We start from the raw sequence: 21,321 nt of genomic DNA, 5'->3' as shown, positions 1-21,321 counted from the left end.
GTAGACTCACCAAAGACTGTGAGGTAGATGTGTTTGTAGGCCTCTCCTGCTGCGTTCATTGCCACACAGATGTACTTTCCTCCGTCAGACACTTTTGCTTTCATAATCTGTAGTGTGCGACCACCTGCAGGCACAAAAGGACACACACACATTCAGGATCTACTGTAATTATGCAGTTTGTTATCAGTTGATAATGGCATGCTTATAACTAGATATAATTTCAAAGCAAAATGGCTTCAGTTGTCAAAGACTGCTCAGTACTTGTCCTGCTCATGGTGACCAGAGGTTGCAGTACCTGGCATGATGAGGGCATTGGTGTTGGCCTGAATGGGGCCTCTGTCGTTTAGCCAGCTCAAGGTGGGAGGAGGGAAACCAACAGCTTCACAAGAAAGAGACACAAAGTTGTTCACCACCACAGTCACAGTCTCAGGACTCAGGCCAATAATGGTGGGAGGCACTGAAAGGAAAATCATAACACACATTCAGGAGAGAAAACAATATTTTTTGCTATTTTAAAGTGAAGAAAATCAAGAGAAGTGAAGAAAGCAGTGCTTAATTCTTCATCTAGTTCATCGTTTCACAAATTACTAAAATAAGGCAATAAACAATGTACTGTAAATGCAATTTACTGATTTACATGTGACTTACCATGCACATTAAGGTTAAAGGATTTTTCTGCACTTCCAGCCACATTGTCAGCCACACACACATAGCGCCCTGTGTCCGATACTTGAGCAGTCAACACCTGATGATTGGGAGAGATGGAGAAATAGAGAATCAGGTAAGAACACAGATCATACAACAAAGGATTTTATGTTTCTGGTCACTAGAGTAGGGACGAGTGTCTTAATTAAGACATGAATGAGTATGTGAGTAAATCACTTTCTACATTTGTAGCTTCACATATTTCTAGAATCTTACACAGAGATGAGTAACTTTAAAATGGACTTGGTTTAAATATGAGATCCACATAAAGCACTAAGCTTGTGTCCAATTTGCCAAGCGGCCTTTCGTGTTATTTCAATAAATCCCTTGAGGACAAAAGGAATTTTTGCTTAGACCACAACTATAAATTAAATATCTGTAAAACTGTTGACATTGGGTTGTGTACGTAGATCTTATAGTATATCCATGGTTGAGAGCAACTGTCTGTGCTTCCTTGTTCTTACCTGAAGTGTTCGTCCATTAGACAGAATTCTATGTGGCCCATCAGAGCTGACTGGCTGACTGTCCTTAAACCAAGTGATCTTGGGGGCGGGGTTTCCATCTGCGTGACACTCCAGTTGCGTAGTTTTGTTTACAAACACTGTGACCTCATCAGGCAAATCGCTGTCTGCTCCCCTTATGATAGGTGGCACTGTTGTAGGGCAGAAATTTGACATGAGAAACCTTTTCTCTTTGTCAAAGTGACTGATACTTGTACCACAAAGAAAAGTGTTTTTACTCACATAATACTCTGACATCATACTGAATGGAGTCTTCTCCAGCTTCGTTGACAGCCACACATGTGTACCTGCCTGAGTCATCAGCCTGTGCTCTGGGAATCTGTAACACTCGCCCACCTGAGAACAAAACTCATTAGAAGGAATTCATTCTCTGGCTTGTTCCCTCTCTTTCTTTCAGTTTTCTTTTTCGATCTCACCTGGCAAGATCAGAACTTTGTCAGTGGAAGTCATCAGCTGTCCATCTTTGTACCAGGTGAGTGTTGGAGGGGGGACTGCATTCGTCTCACAATAGAGAGAGATGGGATTGTTGAGTATGACGTCTCGAACATCCCCTCCAAAGCCTGGGGAAGATGTAGTATCTCCAAATCCACCAGGCCTGTTGAAATTAGGTGGAACTGAATAGGGGAAAAGAAAAAAGAAGAAAAATATTTATGTGCCTCTCTGAGCGAGCATTTCCAGAAACTCTTAAGTGTCAAGATGATTGATCTCCTAATTCAAAGGATGTTGACTTTAAATGTGAATGGTATTATTATAAATGCACAACCATCTTAATATTTCAATAAAAATGCAGAAACAACAGAAAGAGAATTCTCTTTGAGCCCAGGAAATGCACAAATACTCTCAGTTAACACATTAACATCAGTCAACCCAGTTCACCTTGTATATTTACATCAAAGTCCTTCTCATCCTCTCCAGCTATATTAGTGGCTACACAGGTATAGCGGCCCGTGTCTGACACCTGAGCATGCTTGATCTGAACAATACGACCGTTGGCTGTTATGGACACATGGTCATCTGCCCGCAAGATCTGTGGAGAAAGAATACATGAGAGAGGAGAATCGGAGCAGCTTTTACAGATTCTGCCATAATCTCCCATGCCATCCAATCAGATTTCTACCTGTCCATCCTTGTACCACTCCAGTGCTGGGGTAGGAAAAGCCTGAGCTGCACACTCCAGGGTCAGTGTGCTGTTGACCTTTATCTTGACCTCTTTGGGGGCCAGTCCTTCCCCTGGGATATCGTTCTTATTGATCTGAGGGGGAACTGGAGTCAGGACACATGTTTTAGATGTGGGGTGTCTTGATTTCTCACCATCTCAGCCACTATTAGATGACCTGAATATGGTTCAGGCCTTCTGTGTGTTTATCGCAGCTGTAAGCTTTCTTAGTTGTTAACTCCATTATCCAAACAGACCGCAGCACTCTGCTGACCACCTGCTGCTAGTTAACAGTTAACTATGTCTCCTATTACATTCTTCTCCTGCTTACGTCCGATGGAAGATCTTTGTTCATCCCAAACACATTTTCTGTCATCCCCAGGACAAGGGGACACCATTAGTTTCGAGCGCTGACAAAGCTATATATAGTTAGGTTTACATGATAGTTTCACAGGAGTTTACACAGAGATTTGCCAAATAAAATGCTCTATACCATATTATGATTCATTTTCTTTTCTGGCGAGGAAAAATACAGAATGTTTACAAAGATGCAGGCATCTCACCGTAAACCTTGACTTCATAGTGCTTCAGTGTCTCTCCAGCCTCATTAGTGGCCACACAGGTATATCTCCCTGCATCCTCCTCTTTGGCATTGAGAATCTGAAGTGTCCGCCCACCTGTGAAAGCATGAGTGTTGAATGGCTACGGATGTGCATACCGTATTCTATTCAGCTTGACTCTGGTTATGTGCATCTCAAACCTGGAAGGACTCGAACATTGCGACTGGACTCAAATGGAGTGCCATCCTTGAGCCAGGTGATGAGGGCAGGAGGGTAGGATTGGACCTCACATACCAGAGAGGTGGGGCTGCTCAGAGTTACTGTCACCTCCTCTGCAGAACCATCAGGACCTGAACCAGCAATAGTGGGAGAAACTGCCCAAAATAGGAAGGAAGCAGAGAGTAAATTCTTCTCAAATAGTTTGATTACTTCCAGAAATTAGTGGATTCAGTGAATTGTGAAAGGTCACGTTAATACCTAGGACATTGAGATTGAAGTGTCGGCTGCGATCCCCTGCACTGTTAGATGCCAGGCAGCTGTATCGGCCAGTGTCTGCAACCTGAGCCAAAGAGATCTGGAGGAAACGGCCATGAGACAGAACTTGGTGGCGTCTGTCTGGCACCAACAGCTGTCCATCCTTCAGCCATTTAATTTCTGGTACAGGGTTACCTGGGAAATTATGAGATGAGATTTATGGCAACAAACAGTGATTACTATGCCTTTAATTTAATTTTGATGAAGACAGCTTTTATTTGAGAGCAGGTGCAGGGTACCTACAGGTATCAGATAAAGTATAAAGGCATGCAGTATACTTTTACTTTGATGAAAACAAATAAAAAGATGAATCTTTTATATTAGATCAAATACTTGTGGCAATTTATATTTCACAAACTTGAATTTGAGACCTCTAAGGCCAAATATTTATACAATTTAAAGACATTTAAAGACTTTTTAAAGCCCAGCAGACACCCTGATATCATTTTGATATCAATGCAGAGATGTAATACATGATGTTGTTACCTGATGCCTCACAGGTGAGAGTTATGTTGTGTTTCTCCTTGACTTTAGTTTCCATAACAGTTCCCTCATCCACAATGCTTGGTGGAACTGTTGAATTAGACTGAAAATCAATTACAGGGTTCTCACTGTTCTCACAGTAAATCATATGTTTATCACATCTATTCAGAATGATGTTAAATCAATGGACCTAAGTATAAATGCAAAATGGCTTTTAAAGAGTATTTTAATGATTATAGAGAAGTCAGTCCTGACATTTAACAAAAAGTAAATGAAAATACAAGATGTTTGTTATCTCTTTACCGAGGATGTCAAGGTTAAAGTTTTTTCTTTCCTCTCCGGCGCTGTTAGAAACAATGCAGGTGTACCTCCCTGCATCGTCTATTGCAGCAGGCATCAGACGCAGGCTCCGGCCACCTGGAGATTAAATTTGCCAATTATCATCATTTATCTGTTGTCATCATGGAATGTTTCCAAAAGCTATGTCAGCATAAACCTGCTGTTTTTTTTTTTTTTTTTACAAAAGGGAAACACGGACGTGTTAACAACATTTCAAGCCTATTGAAGGTAAATCACCCCTCTCTGAAAACTGGGATCAATTAACATAAAAAATGTAGACTCTTGAGGCTCACAGCTGTTAAAACATTTACGAACCACTTCAACCTGATACAAGATTGATGGAATCTGTCTTTGAAAACAACTTTGTCTGAACAGGGTTCATAATAATCTCCTGAGAAAACGATGTACTCTGCAGTGAACTCAAATAACCTGACACACCTTAATAAGAGCCTCTTCCTCTGACCACCAACACAAGCTCTTCGTTTTGTCAGTTGGTCAGTTTTTTAAACAATTACATTTAATTGGTGGCCAAATAATCCCCCATTATGCCGAGCTTCTCTACTCAAAATGTAGAGAAGTTAAAAACCAAATGAGCCAACTTGGCGGAGTGTGGTACTTTTAGTTTCTGCATAAACACTCTATGTAGTATGCTTGACTTCAGGGGCCACAGTTTAATTTGAAAGCACCCAATATATCTTGTTAAATGTTTAAAAACACAATTCAAAGCAATTGCTCCCGTTTGTCTTCTTCCACAAACCTCTGCCTGTTGAGTTTGGCCCCAGTTGCAATGATCCTATTACACTGAATTACTGGTGATGTATTGCAACTGCTTGGCTTTTAAAACCCAGCTGGAAACAAAACAGTTCCAGTTCCTCCTTCGAAAATTTTGACTATCAGTTATATTCTTGGAGGCTCGCTTTCCTTTAGTCTGTTTCTTCATGAACTGGACACTAAACTAAGTACAAATCTAAATGACCTATAAAGATCTTTTGAGGAAGCTTAAAAAAGTTGAAATATCGCATATTTTGTAAGTTTTGTAACATGGATTCATCAAAGGTCAAACAGGAACTCACCCGAGAGGACGCGTACTGAGCTGGAAGCTTTGATTGGACGACCGTCCTTCAGCCAGGTGATGGCAGGAAGAGGGATGCCTGAAGCCTCGCAGCTCAGAGCAACTGGGTTCTTCACCACAACACTCACATTTTCTGGCACCTCCACTTGACCAATTATACTAGGTGGGACTGGAAAGAGAGTGAATGGAACAGAAACAAAACTTTAGACGTTGAGACTCTCTGACCAGAAGATAACAACAAAAAAGATTAAGGCAAAAAAAAGGGTTATGAAACATTTGAGACTGCATACCATGTACACTGATGTCATGCTTGCTGTCGGTCTGTCCTGCCACATTAACAGCGATGCAGGTGTAGCGTCCTGTGTCTGACACCTTAGCATCTTTAATCTGCAACAGCCTTCCCTCGTTCAGAACCTTGGCACTATGCAGGCCTGTGATGGGCCGCCCATCTTTCAGCCATGTGACTGCTGGTCTTGGCACGCCCTCTGCTGCACACTGCAGAGTCACATCACCTCCTTTTGTCACAGTAATGTCATCGCTGTCACCCTCGCTGATTCTAATGGAAGGGCGAACTGAAGAAAATCAAGTGAGAAGGTGCACATGCTCGCCAAAAGTATAAGCATACATTTTTCAAACTGTCAGTGTAAATTTGAGTGGATCAAGGATTTACATTATGTTGCATTTCATTTAAATTTGATAAAGCTTTGGTGTTGAAAAACAATAAATAATCAACACTTTCTTTTGACTGTTTCTTCCTCTTTTATGATTTTCGACACACAGTTAACACTGGATTTATCTGATATCGCCTTGATGGTGTCATTCCTACAAAATCATAGATAATGTTGCTCCAGGACCATGATGTCAACTGACAGTATTATTTTTACACTTAATTAACTTATCATTTTGTTTTTTTTCTGTTTTCTGTTTTTTTTTGTCACAGTTTTCAGGTTAAGGCAACCAATTTATTTAGTATCACAATGTCAACCACGTGTTAGAAAAGCTAATTCCTTCCATGTGCATATTTTTTCTTGTCTTTTTCCAGAGTCGCAAAGGCATGACATCACATTAACATGATTGGTCAGGTAACTGTCCAATAACTGTCTAATTGTAAATGGCAGATAGTAACAGTAACTATGATGTTGATGTGGGAACAACAGCAGCACAGTGATGTCAGATCATGCACTGTTCCCTTCTGAACTAAAGGAAAATTGATAACAGGAAAGACTTTGGTCACTAGATACATACCATAAACCTGCAGGCTGTACTCTTTGGAGGTGATGCCCGCAGCGCTGGAGGCTGTGCAGGTGTACGAGGCTGTATCTGTCCTCTCAGCACTGGAGATCTGCAGCTGGCGACCGCCTGAGAGAACCCTGAGTCGCTGGTCTGATTTGAGCTGAGAACCTGGGACAAACAAACCACAGGTTAGTTGTGGTGTTTCAACTTGTCACCCACATTTTATTCAGTGCATCATTTCAATCAATATAGCATAAATATTTTGCTACTTTTGTAGTTTTGTTTGTCTCTGTCTGTTACAAACTAAAATCCACTTACCATCCTTCCTCCACGTGAGACTGGGGGGCGGTATGCCACTAGACTCACACACTAGAGTGATGAGACTTCCTTCAATCACAGTCAGGGGAGACACCTCCTCCGACCCACGGATACTCGGAGAAACTGTAATAATGACAGAACACCAAGAGGAGGCGCACACATCTCATTCAAGATACATGCTGCTTCATTTCACAGAAGTTAAATCAAAACTTAACATGTGAGAGGAGAATAAAAATGTAAATAAGTTCCCAGAAAATGTTTATAACAAAATGTACATCACTCTTTGACATACATTTAACCACAATGCTCAGCCATTGCTGCTGTCATAAAACACTGGCTCTGTTTATACACAGGTAATTAAGATAGTGAGCCCAGTCAATCTTCCACAGACTTGCATAAACAAGTTGTTTTAATGTTTTACTTCACAAAATCAAATCTGTTTAAAAAACACAAACTCACTCTATGAACAGAATAACAGACAAATAGAGCCAAAAAATTAAAAATAAACTCACCCCAGACATTGAGGTTATAGTTCTTCTCTGTTTTGCCGGCAACATTGGTGGCTTCACAAGAATACCTGCCTGAGTCCTGCACCTGGGCACTATCGATCTAACATTCAGATTCATAGACAAATCATGAGAAAACGTTAACAACACACTGTTACTTTAAACTCTGTCAGTTTTACGATTTCTAGCTCTGGCAGTACCTTGAGCACACTCCCATCAACTGAGACTGTCAAACCAGGCTTCCTGAAGAGTGGGCGGCCATCTTTGCGCCAGGAGAGGGTTGGTGGAGGGATGGCATCGCTCTGGCAGTGCAGCTCCACTGGACGGCTGAGCATCACTGTGGCATTCACCTCCTCACCTTTGATGTTAGGTGGCACTGTAGAAGGTATGAAGGCAAGCTACAGATTATTATAGTTGCAACATTTAGCCAATTAATCTATCGGAGTATAAAAAGAAAATGGCAACTATTCATTAATTCTTAAAGCACAAAATGTTAAACATCTCCTGGTTTCAGCTTCTTGAATGTGAGGATGTGCTGTGTTTCTTTGTCATTTATGATAAAAAGAGTTTTGGGGTTTTGGACTACTGGTTAGACAAAAGAAGAAATCTGAATTTTTGGGCATTTTTCAAAATGTTGATTGGCAAATTTTTATAAAAATAAAAAGCAGGTTAACTGACAATGATAATAGTCCTACAGATTATATATCTGCTCTGAAAAGTGAATCATCTATACAAATAAGACACTAAATGAGGTACTAGACCTTGAAAGTTTGCCTGTTAAGTCATTCTAAATGCTGCACACTCTTCATATTACCTCATCACCAAACAGAATAATTGCTTCCTGGGATGCACATGCTCTGTTAAATTGGGCATCTGGTGCTCTTTACAGACTAATTCTATCTTGGGCTATGACAGCACCAGTTTAACATTTTGTTTGTGCTTTTAACAGAGTACCCTCGTTTCCAAAAAGATCCTGAAACCTTATCTAAATTGCTGCCACGCACACATGCATATGCATAATGGCACGTGAGCAAAATAAATCCCGTATGATTGTCTTTGTTCCCTCCTGACTATTTAAGTGATCACAACTGAATGTGAAAAGTTCATATAACTTGTATGAATGCTGGACATAATTCTAATGTGGAGCAAACACCAAAACACACATCTCTGAGCAACAAAGAGTCATTACCAACTTTGGTGCAACACAGAATGCCTCCACCTAATATACGACAATGTCTCTCTTTTAACAGCAGACTACACTCCCTAAATATACTACCTCAAGTGGGAATTTTAATCATCTCTGCTTATATTTATTACATTTTTTTTAAGAGACAGTCTCCCTTTTTCAGTGAATCTGACTTTTCTGGTAAATATTCATGCTGACCAGTTTCCCCTTCATTATGATTACTGGACAGAGCACAAGTCACTGGGTAAGCCCAGAAACAGGCCTTCAGCTCAGTATTTGGCCAGACACAGGAAGCTGCTACAGAATGGTAGCAATTACCACAACAAATCTGCCCTTTTTCTCTGGACAAGCTCTTTCTGATCCCTCAAAGGAAATGCATGCCATGTAGATGTTTGTATACTGCATACATATGTTCAAACAGACATACAGGGACAGACACACACAAACCCAACCTTTATGATCCCCTACATGTAAACTACTCGTCTCTGTGTCATTTGCTTTGATTAGACTTGTATAACAACTGAGCTGCCATCAAGCTCAGCTCTGTGTAGGAAACTGACAAGGTTTATTGAAAGGCTAAACTCAGTCGAGTCATATTTCCTCTGCATGCACATGTTTTGCTCAAGGCCTTTTTCGAATATTGTTTCAGTACGTCAATTCGTGTTTCATGCCGGATCTGGTGCTCTGTTGAAAGACATTACAGAGACATTAAAGTAAACAGGAAGACTTTGTCCTGAGGAGAAGGCCTGACCATAAGTTATTTTCTTTTAACAGTGCCTTACAAACACCTGCCTCATAAAGCTAATGTTTTATGACTTTAATACTGAAATTCATGCGCATTCAAGGCCTTCCCAAAAAAACCACCAAGGTCTGACTTATTTGCAATGTACTGCAGAATTTTTTACATCATTGTTGGCTGATAAAATGTTTAATCTGAGCTCAAACAGCAAGCAAAAGAGAGTCAGGCTGCAATTTATGTTCCTGTCAGCTTACTGATAAATTGGTTCATCACTTAAGTTAAATCCTGCTATTTAGGATTTTATATATTATTCAATAGACTCATAATTCTCATGTGATCTCATATTTCTATGGCTAAACATGGTTTTGGCATTAATGGACAACTGTTTGGCAACTTTTAAAAAATTCTAGTGAACTGTGCCTTAGTGCAACCAAACATCTGTAAAAACATTAACAATAAAACTATATTACAATGTCATTTTCTAAACGCAAAGTAGCTGTATGTATATATGTTGTACGTGTACAGAGTAACCGCATGTATACAGATATATGTCTAATACAGGCAGGAAACAATGAGTTATGTATGTTGATTTACTCACCATAAACCCTCAGGTCGTACTCTCTTTGTTGTTCTCCTCCGGCGTTGACAGCCACACAGGTGTACCTGCCTGTATCACTAACCAGTGCACTGTTCAGAGACAGCACTCTGCCACCAGACAATACCTAAGAGAGACATAAACCAGTAAAACATCAGGTCATAGCCTACAGAATAATAACATGTCTCTCAGACACGTTTCATATTACTTTTTGTTTTAAAATAAATCAAATGGAGGAGACACTAGGCTATATTTTTCCTCTTAACAAACTTATATAATGATAGAGACACAAGGTTAAGATATTCTGTATATTTCCACAGTCTCGTTTTTGAGCATAAACTACTTAATTTAAGCATGAATTAGTTAATTTTAAACTGATTAATAGGTACCTGTATGCCGTGTGATACACTTGCCACAGGGCTGCCATCTTTGAGCCATGTGAGGCTTGGTAAAGGAACCCCGGTGGCCTCACACTCCAGCCTGGCAGGTTCATTCACCACAACTGCTACTGTACCCCCTCGGCTGGAGATGACTGGAGGCACTGTAAGAATAAAAAAACAGAAAATGCAGTTGAAATGGTATATTTTTTCATGTATATTCATGGTTTCATCAAAGAATAATCAAATCTCTGTTTAATGTACAGTATGTCATATACAAAGTCACTTACCGAACACCTGCAGACTGTGGGAAATCTCAGCAACACCTGCCAGGTTGACAGCGACACATCTGTAGATGCCAGCATCAGACAGCTGAGCCCGTTCAATCTCCAACACCTGGCCGCGCTTCAGCATAGTCACCCCTGCCGCACTTGTCAGTGGTCGGCCATCTTTGTACCAGGTGATAGCTGAGAAACAAAGGTAGTAAACGAGAAAAACAGGCATGAAAATTACGTTTAAATGACATCACTCAGAATCTGTTCCATTATTATCAGAAAAGTGTGTGTGCAAAACCAACAGTGAACATGTGCTCATGAAAGTTGTTACTACTGCTATCCAGTAACTACTACCCGCTTCTACGCTGAAATGAAGAGTGCAGTGGTGTCTAGTCAAAAATTGAGATATATTATAAGTCTGAAATCCAACAATGTCTTGCAGAGCCTTTGCAACTGACATCATTTTTGGTACTCGCATCTACAGTAAAGCACCAGGACAGTGCGCCAAGCAGTTTAAGTTAAAGATCTGACAGGTTTGTAAGACATACAGACCAGAGACATGTATTTTAACTTATTACCATTTAATGCTTCAAAATTAACTAGTAGACATTGAATTGTTTTAATTGTTGAATAATCTAAAGAGAGACAAAGCATAGATGCTCAAGGACATGATCTTTGTGTTTTGTGTAATAGACCTTAAAATTCATTGCTAAAACATTTTTTCCCATGTGACATTCACAGATATCAGATTATTGGAATGAAACACCTGCTGTGAAACGCAGAAACGTCCCAAGAAGAAGAAAAAAAAAAAGAGTGTTCAATTACATTGGAATGTGATGGCTTATCTACACTGAACTTGTACACTGGAAAATAAGGCAGATGGGGAGAGTGAAACTGCCTGTAGGGAGACATCAGAGATCAATTTTCTGCTGTTCCATTAATGGTGAAAGATAAGGAAAGTAGCAGTACAGCCAATTTCAGCTCAACAGTCAGAATGAACTATGCCCTGGAGCCTGTAAAAGCACAGCAAGAAGGAGGAAGATGTTTGTGAGCCATCTTACCAGGTAATGGGCTGCCTGTGGCCTTGCACTCGAGCTCAGTGGGAAAGCCTGATAGGATGGTCTGGTTGATGATCTCTCCAGAGTGGGGGATACTGGGAGGCTCTGAGGGTAATGCAAAGTATTACACACAAGAGCAACAATTTATCAGGTGATAGTCTTCTATCTCCACCTAGTCCCCTGACACAGAACGTAAGTATATATGATACGAACCAGGCAATGAGTGAGACAAGGGACTGAAACACGCAGAGAGAGTGCTGTGTGTATCTTTAAGTTACCATGGACACTGAGCCGTATGTGCTGTTGGGCTTCACCAGCTGCATTGGTGGCCAGACAGGTGTATCTCCCTGAATCCTCTAGTCGTGCCTCTTTGACCTTCAGCGTTCTGCCTGCAGGCTCCAGCTGTGACAGACACAAGCACAAGCAAACACATGGCACAGACAATTCAGACTGACAACTGCTTTTCATTTAAATATGAGCATCAAAGTACAATCTACATGCCTGAAGAATTAGTCAGAGAAATATTTTTTGCTGTTTCACAAGTTCATTCTTAAGAACAGTATATTTCTACTTCAGTCAAAAACACTTACACAAAGGAATTGACCTTTTATAGCCACTGGTTAAACATTTAGATTTAGCGAACAAAGGCTATGCTGTTTGAGGGAGCTCTCAATGAATCCAACCACCAAAGAGGATTTCCCTAATGCATCTTATTAAACACATACATGACATTGAATCTCAATAAAATACTACAGTAGGAGGAGCTTGGGATGGTGGAGGGAGCTGTAGTAGCAACAGTGTTGGCAAGAGTGTGATCATCAGAATAGCAATGATAAACTGAAGTACAGTGTACATTCAGTGGACCTGCATGGATATGATTTGATGTTCCATGCCACAGCTGTGCATTGGCAGTGATTCAAATACTCAATAACAGTTCTGACTCATGTAATATTTGATTACTTTCAAAGAGCTTTCAGTGCTCTTTACGATTCAGCAGCATATGTCTGCATGTGTTTGGCTGAAGCTGTGGTAAGTCGTATCAAAAATGAATGTATTACTATTCAGTCAATAAGGGAACCAACCTGAAGGTGCCCCTGTGTTGTATCCACAGGTCGACCATCTTTAAGCCAGGTAATGCTGGGAGGAGGGATGCCACTGGAGATGCACTCAAGACTGATGGACTTGTGGAGAACCACTGACCGTTCAGCAGGCCCAGTGGTGCGAATGGATGGAGGAACTAAAGGGATGAAGAGGAAACAGTTGTTTACTTAAATCACTTTACAACATCAATTTTGGAAAAAGGGAAATTACAAAAAGGCAGAAAGTATTATTTACCCAAACTAGGAGCGTCCCTGTGGCTTGCATTTAAAGCATACATTAAATTTATTGCAATTATAGTAGATGAAAAACTATACATCATAGTCATTTGTTGCCATAAAACATTTAATCTACTGCAAATCAAATGATAAAGCCTTTTCATATTTTACCTTGAACCACCACATTGAAGTCCCGCTCATGGTCTCCGGCTTCATTAGTGGCCACACACTGAAAACGAGCTGTATCAGAGACCTGAGCGCGGGAAACGACCAGCCGCCGACCACTGGCTGCCACCCGCAATCCCTCACCCTGTCTGACTGGTTTTCCATCTTTATACCACCTGGAAAATAATTGTTGTAAACATAAACATGCACGCAAGTATATTTAAATCTGTGTGCATAAGATGGAGATCTTACGTGATGACAGGTGCAGGTGTTCCAGTGGCTTGACACTCCAGCTCCAGAGGGCTGTTGATTATGACCGTGCTGTCTGTCATGTCATCAGCTCCATCAATGAAAGGAGGAACTATAATTGGAAAAAAAATAAAAATTCTGTTAAGTATTCAAGTATAATGTAATGCAAAGGACTGTGAAACAACCACAATATTTATCTATAATTTAAACTTCAGGCTGAAAAACCATCATGTAGTAAATTCAAGAATAAAATTAATTGCATCATAGTGTGAATAAACACTGAAAGTGTTATTCCAGTACTTTATTTATTCAGCTGATGCTCACAATATCAGAAAGGATCAGTATAAATGTTACAAGGAATGTAAATAGAAAAGGATTAGCAGAAATTCTGGTATCTGCGAGTTCTTTTGAGTTCATCAGTCAGACATGCTGAGCTACGGTACATTGGCAGGTGTCTGTTTCCCATGTGGAATGCACACATGGTGTACATAGCAACAGCGTCAGCAGAATCCCACAAAATCAGCTCTGGTTTCACATGAGTTGTCGTGGCCGAGTGGTTAAGGCGATGGACTAGAAATCCATTGGGGTCTCCCCGCGCAGGTTCGAATCCTGCCGACAACGGCACAGTGTTTTTTCTAGCTGTCACAAACTGACAGAATAAGCCAAGCATGGAGGGAGGTGATCAAGTGTTTAAGTTTGCTCAGACCGAAATACAGGCAAAGTCACACTGTTGTTCAAGAAGCATTGTCAAAGTCCTAAATGAACATACGTAAAAGCAAATCAATTTTCCAGTAATATCAGTTATCTTGAAGAATCACAGAGCCATACTGAGAGTGCTTTTCAGGATAGTCTCTGATTTATGATAGCTCTGGCCACATACCTCTGTGCATTACAAAATGGCTTTGGTAACCATAAGCAAGATAATTCTGAAACCAATGGCCTGGCTCTTAGCAGCTACTGTATAAAACACTTGTGACTGGGTGGCCATTTATTGAAACAACCTTCTGTGAAGTCTTTTCTTTGATGTGTTTTTATCTGGCAAGGGCTGAATCAAATGTTTGGCTTTAGTTGGCTTTTGAACTTGCAGAGGTGAAAGAAAAGTTGAGCTGCTGTTCAAATGCTATTCAGGGAGACAAATCAATCTTTACTTTCAATAATAAGAGCAGTTGGAGTCAAATGGAATTGAGGTCCACCAAAGAAATCATGGTGGAAAGAACAGTCAGGACAGCCAAGGCCTTTAGCTGATCATATTCTCACAATATTCATGCACATGAACAAGCCAGTCTCTAAGAGTTAGATTTTAGAAAATGTAAGAAGGTACAATATGCATTTTTTGATGCATGAATACAGCCACTTATTTTCTCACAAGTCTGATTAGTTTGGGTCTAAAGACAAAAAATGTGGAATGAGTGTGTGTTTGTGATGCACACTTTATCATTGTGTTGCTATACCTAAAACTCTGACGTCGTATTTGACCTCCTTCTCCCCAGCGATGCTTGTAGCGACACAGACATACCGTCCTGAGTCTGACACCGTGGCTGAGAGGATTTCTATTTTCCCCCCCTGCTCAAGAACGCGGACACTTTCACCATCACGGACAGGAACTCCATCCTTCAGCCAGGTGAGGGAGGGAGGAGGGTGTCCCCCGGCCTCACACTCCAGGATCAGAGGCTTGCTGAGGACCACTTTCCTCTCAGTTGGCCCGTCATCACCCCCCGCAATGGTAGGAGGCACTAGGGGGGAGGGATACATTAAAAAGGAACAGAACAAAAGGAGGGTTTTAAAGCCTTGAGGACTTTTCTACATGACTGACATCTTATTCACATCTCACGCTCAAGGCTTTCATCAGCCAACAACATGTAAAACTGTTTCATGCTTTAAATCCTCCACTCTGAATCCATTTTTGTGCTCTTCAAGGATCAAGATTTTTTTTATATTAAATTATTTGCCAACTATCCACAGCTGTTTGAAATTATTCTTGACTGCTATAAATGTCTTTCAGCTTTGTGAGTGAAGTCAAATGCCTTAAAGCTCTGATTAATACAATAATAAGCTTCAGAGCTCAGCACATATGAAAAAGATTGCAAATGCGGAGAAAATGGGAGCTTTAGTTCAGTAACTTACTTACTTCCTACAATTTGACAGCCTGAATTAATGTCAAAATGTGCTCTAGATTTTTCAAAAACACATTGTTAAGACCTGTTATTAAAAGCTTTGGTTTCAGACTGACAGCACAGGGAAACAGAAACGTGTGCAGATCATCACTTATTGGGTTCTTACAGTAGATATCCAGTTCATAGGTCTTCTCAGCGCTACCAGCCACACTGGTCACCTTGCAGGTGTACTGGCCTGCGTCTGATGCTTGTGCCCGAGGGATCTTCAGGTAGTGACCTCGCTCCATGTACTGAGCCTGTCGGTTGGAAAGGATAGCTTCTCCATTTCGGTACCAGGTGATGGTGGGAAGTGGCACTCCACGGGCCTCACACTCCAGTGTTAGCATTGTGTCCAGCAGGGCTGTGACCTCTGTGGTTAAGTTCCCACCTTTGATGGATGGAGGTACTGGAATAATGAAACAAAATTGCAGAAAATTGTAATTCAGCTGTAGATACATACATACTGTAGATTTACAGCATAGAGAGTAGTAGGCTTTATACATAGGAGCTGATTGCATAAGATCTGTCTCAATCCAAACTCACCATACACACTGAGGTTGAAGTCCTTGGACTGTTTGCCAGCTGTATTCATGACACTACACTGGTAGCGCGCCTTATCCCCAAGACGGGCACTTTTTATCTTCAAAACCTGACCCTTGTTGGTCACCTCCAGGTTTGGATCACCTAGAAACACCAGTCTAGAAACAAAAGTTTAATCAGTTTTTTTCTAGTTGTTTGTTCATTCTGTGGACAGCAAATACTGAATTTAACTGAACTGAACACTGTTTGCACCTTCTTGTTGCTATGTTGTACGTTACGTTAAGCTGTTAAACAGCTGCAGCTTTATCCGGGTTTAGACAGAAAAACTAGTTGTTTAGGGTGAGCAAAAGATCATGGTCTGTAAGATTGCAACAAACACAGCACAAAAATTCCACAGAGAGGATGAAGACAAGATGGGTGGATGACTCAAACACAAGACTGTTACACAGGAGACCATTGTTCATTTCCTGTGTAAAGTCAAGTTATTACTACCAATAACAGAGTTTCTTTCTCTTTTCTGCCATTCTTGAATATCCCATGACTATCAAAGGAAACAGATACAGATCCAATGTTTGTAGAACCAATCACATTGTTATCTTGTGCATACTAATTAGGTAGATTTAACATGTTCTGATCCAGGAACATGGCCTAAATGTGTAGCTCCTAATAGCAGAAGTCACTTACTTCCTGTCCTTGTACCAGTTGATTGTTGGAAAGGGCACTCCTTTCACCTTGCACTCAAGACTGATTTCCTGTTTGACAATGGCTGAAACATCTTGAGGAGTGCCTGATCCTTCAATGGTTGGGGGAACTGGGACACAAAGCAAGAGTATCATTGTGTATCAGCTGACTCATCAAGAAACTGATTAAATGACAATGCTACCTTCATTATTGTGGAGTTAATTCTAAGTTCTGTTTGTTTACATTTCTGTACACAGATGTTTCCTTATTATTCTTGGAGTTTCCATACACAAATGCTCTACTCACCCAGTATATCCAGGAAGAAGTCCTTTTCTGTGCTGCCAGCGATGTTGATGGCTTTACAGCTGTAGCTGCCAGCATCTGCTGTAGCTGCCTTCAGTAGTCTCAGGGTTTTTCCCATATCAAGAATCTGGATGCTGTTACTGGCAACTAACTGTAAATCAACATAAATAAATGAAATGAAACACAAAGGGAAAAACAACAGCATATGTTGGAGTTTAGGGAATACTGTCTGATAGTGATTATGGGGCAAATTGTAAGAGATCACAGTAAAATGGTTTAAACAAAAAAAATCTGTGTGAAAGTCAAGACCTGTTCAGTTGAGTGATATAATTAAAGAAGTATACAAAACATGGAACGTCTTAAATTGTTGCTCAGAGCAATGTATCTTTGCTGAGATTGCTCATAATTAGCAGACTGAAGTAAGGGCTCTGATTTTTCCATCTGCAGGATAAATTAGCAAAGCAGCTGAAGCGTGTGCTAACTCTCTGTTCTCACATCAATTCATCATAATCATTTTGAGATTACAAGCGTTGCCCGTGCAGCCACCATTGCTGGCTAGTCTTTCAGACACACACACACACAAACACACACACACCATGGTGGTTTAAGGTCTGTTCTCTTGGAAAGTATAGCCTCTGATCAGAGCTAATTTGTTTTTTATGAGAACTTTCACTAATAAATGACAGGAAAGGTCATTATAATTCATCATTACTTGGATTTGAAGCTTTGTGATCCAGTGGTTGTGGAGGACTTACTAAACCACAGTTTAAGTATAGGTTAGGCAAATTATAAGGCACCATGTTACACAATCTGTCTGACTAAGTCTTTGATGTGTGTCTGCTTTTAAAATAAGAAACATTTGATCTACTTCTTATAGTTTCACCTTTACATGAAATATGTGTTAACAACTTATTCAAACGGAGTTCACCTACAGGAGTCCCATCTTTGTACCAGGTGACGACAGGCGTAGGACTTCCTGTGACATCACACACCAAGCTGGTGGACTGGCTCAGGACCAAGGACACATTTTCTGGAGTTTCACCGTCACGGAAATCTGGGGGCACTGTGGGGGTGTCAAAGAGGATTATTAAGCTTTAAGTGTTAATTTCCACAGAATCAGAGTAGGGAAACTATGCAACTCTGATTCCATAATTCAACATAATCAAGTTTTGTAAATATATGCTTATTAATTTTTGGGAAATTGTAAGATTTAAGGTAATGTTTTAGTGAAGTGCACATCAAATGACTTTGGTCAATCACCATTGACTTTGAGCTGGTATTTCCTCTCAGTGGATCCGGCATCATTGACAGCAGCACAGACGTACTCTCCATTATCCAGTGGTGACACTGAGGCCAGAATCAGCAGTGTACCATCCTCCAGGATAGACACACCTGGCTCATTACCCGTCAGTTCCTGGCCATTACGCAACCACCGAATCACTGGCTTAGGAAGACCTGATGGAGAGAAGAAGAGGAAGTACGTGTTACACTGAAATGGTCATTACTTGTGAAAATATAGTATACACTATAGCTAACTTCTTCTCACAAAATGTTACTTTGAACTTGAACAGATCATACCTAAGTGTTATTTTCCTACTTATTTTAAACAAAATGCTCAGCAATCTTCTTTATCATAGTTTCAGATTCTGGGTTACCTTTGGCAGGGCAGGGGAATGCTATGCGCTGGTTTGCAACTCTCTCCTGCAGAGGACTATTGAAAGGGGGCTCCAATACCTCGACCACAGGAGGCACTGAAAACACATAAACACATAATCAATGACAAATGCACACTATTAAGCATCTGTAACAGTTTTAGTATGCATCTTTAAAAAGCTTCACTGTCTTGAATTAGTGGTCATACAGCAGATGCCTAATGCATACAGTAATGTTTTTTCAATAATTTAGAATTGCTTATATATGCTGCAATGACAAGGAATACAAAAAACTAAATACTAAACAAACAAGAGAGCCAGAATTTTGGTTTAATCCGACTTTAACAGACAGACACAACTCTGAAAACATTTCAACACATGTAAGTATAATGAACACAGTGGGATCCAGTTTGATCAAGACATCAACTGAAAACCAACCCTGCACCAGAAGCTGAACTCGAGCCTCATCTCTGCCTGCAGTGCTGGTCGCTGTGCAGGTGTAGGTTCCTTCGTCATTCAGCCCCACATTTCTCAATGCCAGGCTGCCATCAGGCGATACAGGGTACCTCTGACCATTCCTTGTCCAGGTGAGGGTGGGTTCTGGGACCCCTCGCACCATACAGGGCAGCTCCACAGGGTGACCAACTTGTACCTTCATGACCCTGGGACCAGCCTGGATCCTTGGGGGCACTGCAGGCAGATGACAGACAACCAGATTCAAGGATTAATTTAACAACTGTATTATATGTTGCAACTTGCTTATCAGGCTTCCTTGATAATATCAGTATTAAATATTTGTTAGTGTTTGTGATCTTACTTACCCAAAACACTCAGCTCAATGGATTGTGTTAGGTTACCAGCAATATTTGAGGCAACACACACATAAAGTCCACTGTCTGATACCCTGGTCTCCAAGATCTTCATCGAGCCTGAGGGAAGCTGAGTGTGCCTGGAAGGAGCACATACACAAACAGCAATGACAGTTTGAGTCTTGCAAAGCTTCCAAATGCAAAACAAGTACAGACACTCTTTTGCTTCTGTCATTTCTGTCAACGGATACTCCAGTAATTCTTACTAATCCACCATCAACCACAATTATAGCCACTGTGGAAGGCGCACAGTAGGTAGAACAGATCACAGAGAAGAATATGATTACCCAGTCATCCTATAAAACTGCAAACTATACCCTGAGGCTATGAGTTCTACTACTTTATAGGAAGGATAATATAATTTTACCACAGGCAGATTTACAGTTAAGAGACAATACTATTCATTGGCTGTTGTAAGTGGTTTCCAGTGTGTTTTACCTGGGAGAGAAAGGCGAGATGAGCTGCCTCTCCTTAGCCCAGCTGATGGTTGGAGGTGGAACACTGTTGACCTCACACGGCAAAATGGCATCCTCACCCTCAATCACTGACATTCTCATTGGCCCTGATGATCCTCCAGCACCACCAGCATTGGCTCTAGGACGGACTGAATATACGTACACAGGCATGCAAACACAGAATCAGTTGCAAACAAAGGGTTAACTAAAAAAAAAAAAAAAAAATGACGAAAAAAAGAGATTTTAATTTTCAAGTTGGTGCCAATACCAGTAGAGTGTTGGTATTGTTCCTTCCTTTCCTACTGCTCAATGTGCATTGAGATGAATGTATGAATGTATGTGTGTGTTGGAAACCAGCTGTGTAAGTTCACTTAAAAGTGTCTATTTTCTGAAAACCGCCACCAAATCCTCCATCGCTTCCAATGCAGAGATGATCGGAGAGGTTGACCAGTAGCAAAAGTGAAACTGACGGTAAAGTGGAGACAATGAAGAGCGAAGCATAGCCAATTGTTATCAAATGTGGGCATGACTATGAGCACCTGTGCACTGTCATAAAAAATTTGGCTTCAAGAATAAAAAACATTAGTCATTAGTTAAAAAACCATTAAGCTAAAATGGAGGATATCAGATAACATTTTATTCTCATTTTCAGGTTCATAGGCTAGCGAGGTGACCACATGGCTGTGACATTTCAACTTTTAGGAAGTCCTGAGGGCTCATTTGAAGGCACAGTTTCTGTATAGGTGTGTATTATTCAGTGCCTTGAGTCAGTCTTTCACAGTATTCATGTAGTACCTACATCTGATTTATAATCAATAATAGATGCAATATGTGACCTTTTTCTTTCAAATCCAACACAGTGACATGACTTGAAATGTAGTATTCCAGCTGTAGAGTCCAGCTTCTAGACTTCTTTGTAATGATCACAGTAATCAAACTAATGTCTCAAAATGTATTTAGTATTAATCCAATTATGTAAGATGCCACATAAAGCTCCTTCATCTTTGCAGAGACTTTAGCTGGTGATGAGGTTTACCGTAGACTGTGAGCTGGACCTTCCTTGAGGCATAGCCGGCAGCATTGGTAGCTGTACAGATGAACTCTCCAGTCTCATTTCCAGAGGGGGAGGTGATGAGGAGGCTGCCGTCAGAATCCAGGGAGAAGGCTGGACCACCCACATACACCAGCTCCCCACCCTACAAAACAAATCACAGCAGGGAAGGGCAGGGGCCAGAGTTTGTTTCATTAACTCAGCTTTATTAACAGTTGACACTGAAGTCC

The 21,321-nt window shown here is 40.8% G+C and overlaps 1 protein-coding gene and 1 non-coding gene across 2 annotated transcripts in view; one reads left to right on the top strand and one right to left on the bottom strand.

The window, feature by feature from the left end:
• Positions 1-21,321, bottom strand: part of hmcn1 (hemicentin 1) — an 88,723-nt gene that overhangs the window by 20,414 nt on the left and 46,988 nt on the right. Inside the window, exons 22-60 of the mRNA XM_037114013.1 lie at positions 21,077-21,236; positions 20,024-20,189; positions 19,538-19,665; positions 19,155-19,406; positions 18,720-18,815; positions 18,325-18,519; positions 17,997-18,127; positions 17,068-17,215; positions 16,765-16,891; positions 16,084-16,238; positions 15,668-15,946; positions 14,839-15,120; positions 13,391-13,499; positions 13,145-13,314; positions 12,740-12,894; positions 11,936-12,059; positions 11,661-11,762; positions 10,615-10,791; positions 10,337-10,488; positions 9,951-10,074; positions 7,628-7,803; positions 7,434-7,530; positions 6,922-7,044; positions 6,616-6,771; positions 5,661-5,942; positions 5,372-5,539; positions 4,263-4,376; positions 3,963-4,049; positions 3,420-3,611; positions 3,143-3,316; positions 2,946-3,059; positions 2,344-2,489; positions 2,103-2,253; positions 1,643-1,840; positions 1,449-1,562; positions 1,170-1,357; positions 649-745; positions 296-457; positions 11-124 (exon numbers count right to left, since the gene is read on the bottom strand). Coding sequence (XP_036969908.1) covers positions 11-124; positions 296-457; positions 649-745; positions 1,170-1,357; positions 1,449-1,562; positions 1,643-1,840; positions 2,103-2,253; positions 2,344-2,489; positions 2,946-3,059; positions 3,143-3,316; positions 3,420-3,611; positions 3,963-4,049; positions 4,263-4,376; positions 5,372-5,539; positions 5,661-5,942; positions 6,616-6,771; positions 6,922-7,044; positions 7,434-7,530; positions 7,628-7,803; positions 9,951-10,074; positions 10,337-10,488; positions 10,615-10,791; positions 11,661-11,762; positions 11,936-12,059; positions 12,740-12,894; positions 13,145-13,314; positions 13,391-13,499; positions 14,839-15,120; positions 15,668-15,946; positions 16,084-16,238; positions 16,765-16,891; positions 17,068-17,215; positions 17,997-18,127; positions 18,325-18,519; positions 18,720-18,815; positions 19,155-19,406; positions 19,538-19,665; positions 20,024-20,189; positions 21,077-21,236 — 6,085 coding nt within the window. The remainder of the gene's footprint in view (positions 1-10; positions 125-295; positions 458-648; positions 746-1,169; positions 1,358-1,448; positions 1,563-1,642; positions 1,841-2,102; positions 2,254-2,343; positions 2,490-2,945; positions 3,060-3,142; positions 3,317-3,419; positions 3,612-3,962; positions 4,050-4,262; positions 4,377-5,371; positions 5,540-5,660; positions 5,943-6,615; positions 6,772-6,921; positions 7,045-7,433; positions 7,531-7,627; positions 7,804-9,950; positions 10,075-10,336; positions 10,489-10,614; positions 10,792-11,660; positions 11,763-11,935; positions 12,060-12,739; positions 12,895-13,144; positions 13,315-13,390; positions 13,500-14,838; positions 15,121-15,667; positions 15,947-16,083; positions 16,239-16,764; positions 16,892-17,067; positions 17,216-17,996; positions 18,128-18,324; positions 18,520-18,719; positions 18,816-19,154; positions 19,407-19,537; positions 19,666-20,023; positions 20,190-21,076; positions 21,237-21,321) is intronic.
• On the top strand, positions 13,927-14,008 carry trnas-aga. Its single transcript has one exon. It is a non-coding gene; the product is annotated as a tRNA-Ser (tRNA).

Source organism: Acanthopagrus latus, chromosome 11 (genome assembly GCF_904848185.1).
Source record: "Acanthopagrus latus isolate v.2019 chromosome 11, fAcaLat1.1, whole genome shotgun sequence".
In the NCBI taxonomy this organism is placed as follows: domain Eukaryota; kingdom Metazoa; phylum Chordata; class Actinopteri; order Spariformes; family Sparidae; genus Acanthopagrus; species Acanthopagrus latus.
Note: the sequence above shows the minus strand (reverse complement) of the source record. Positions and strands in the feature narration are given on the sequence as shown.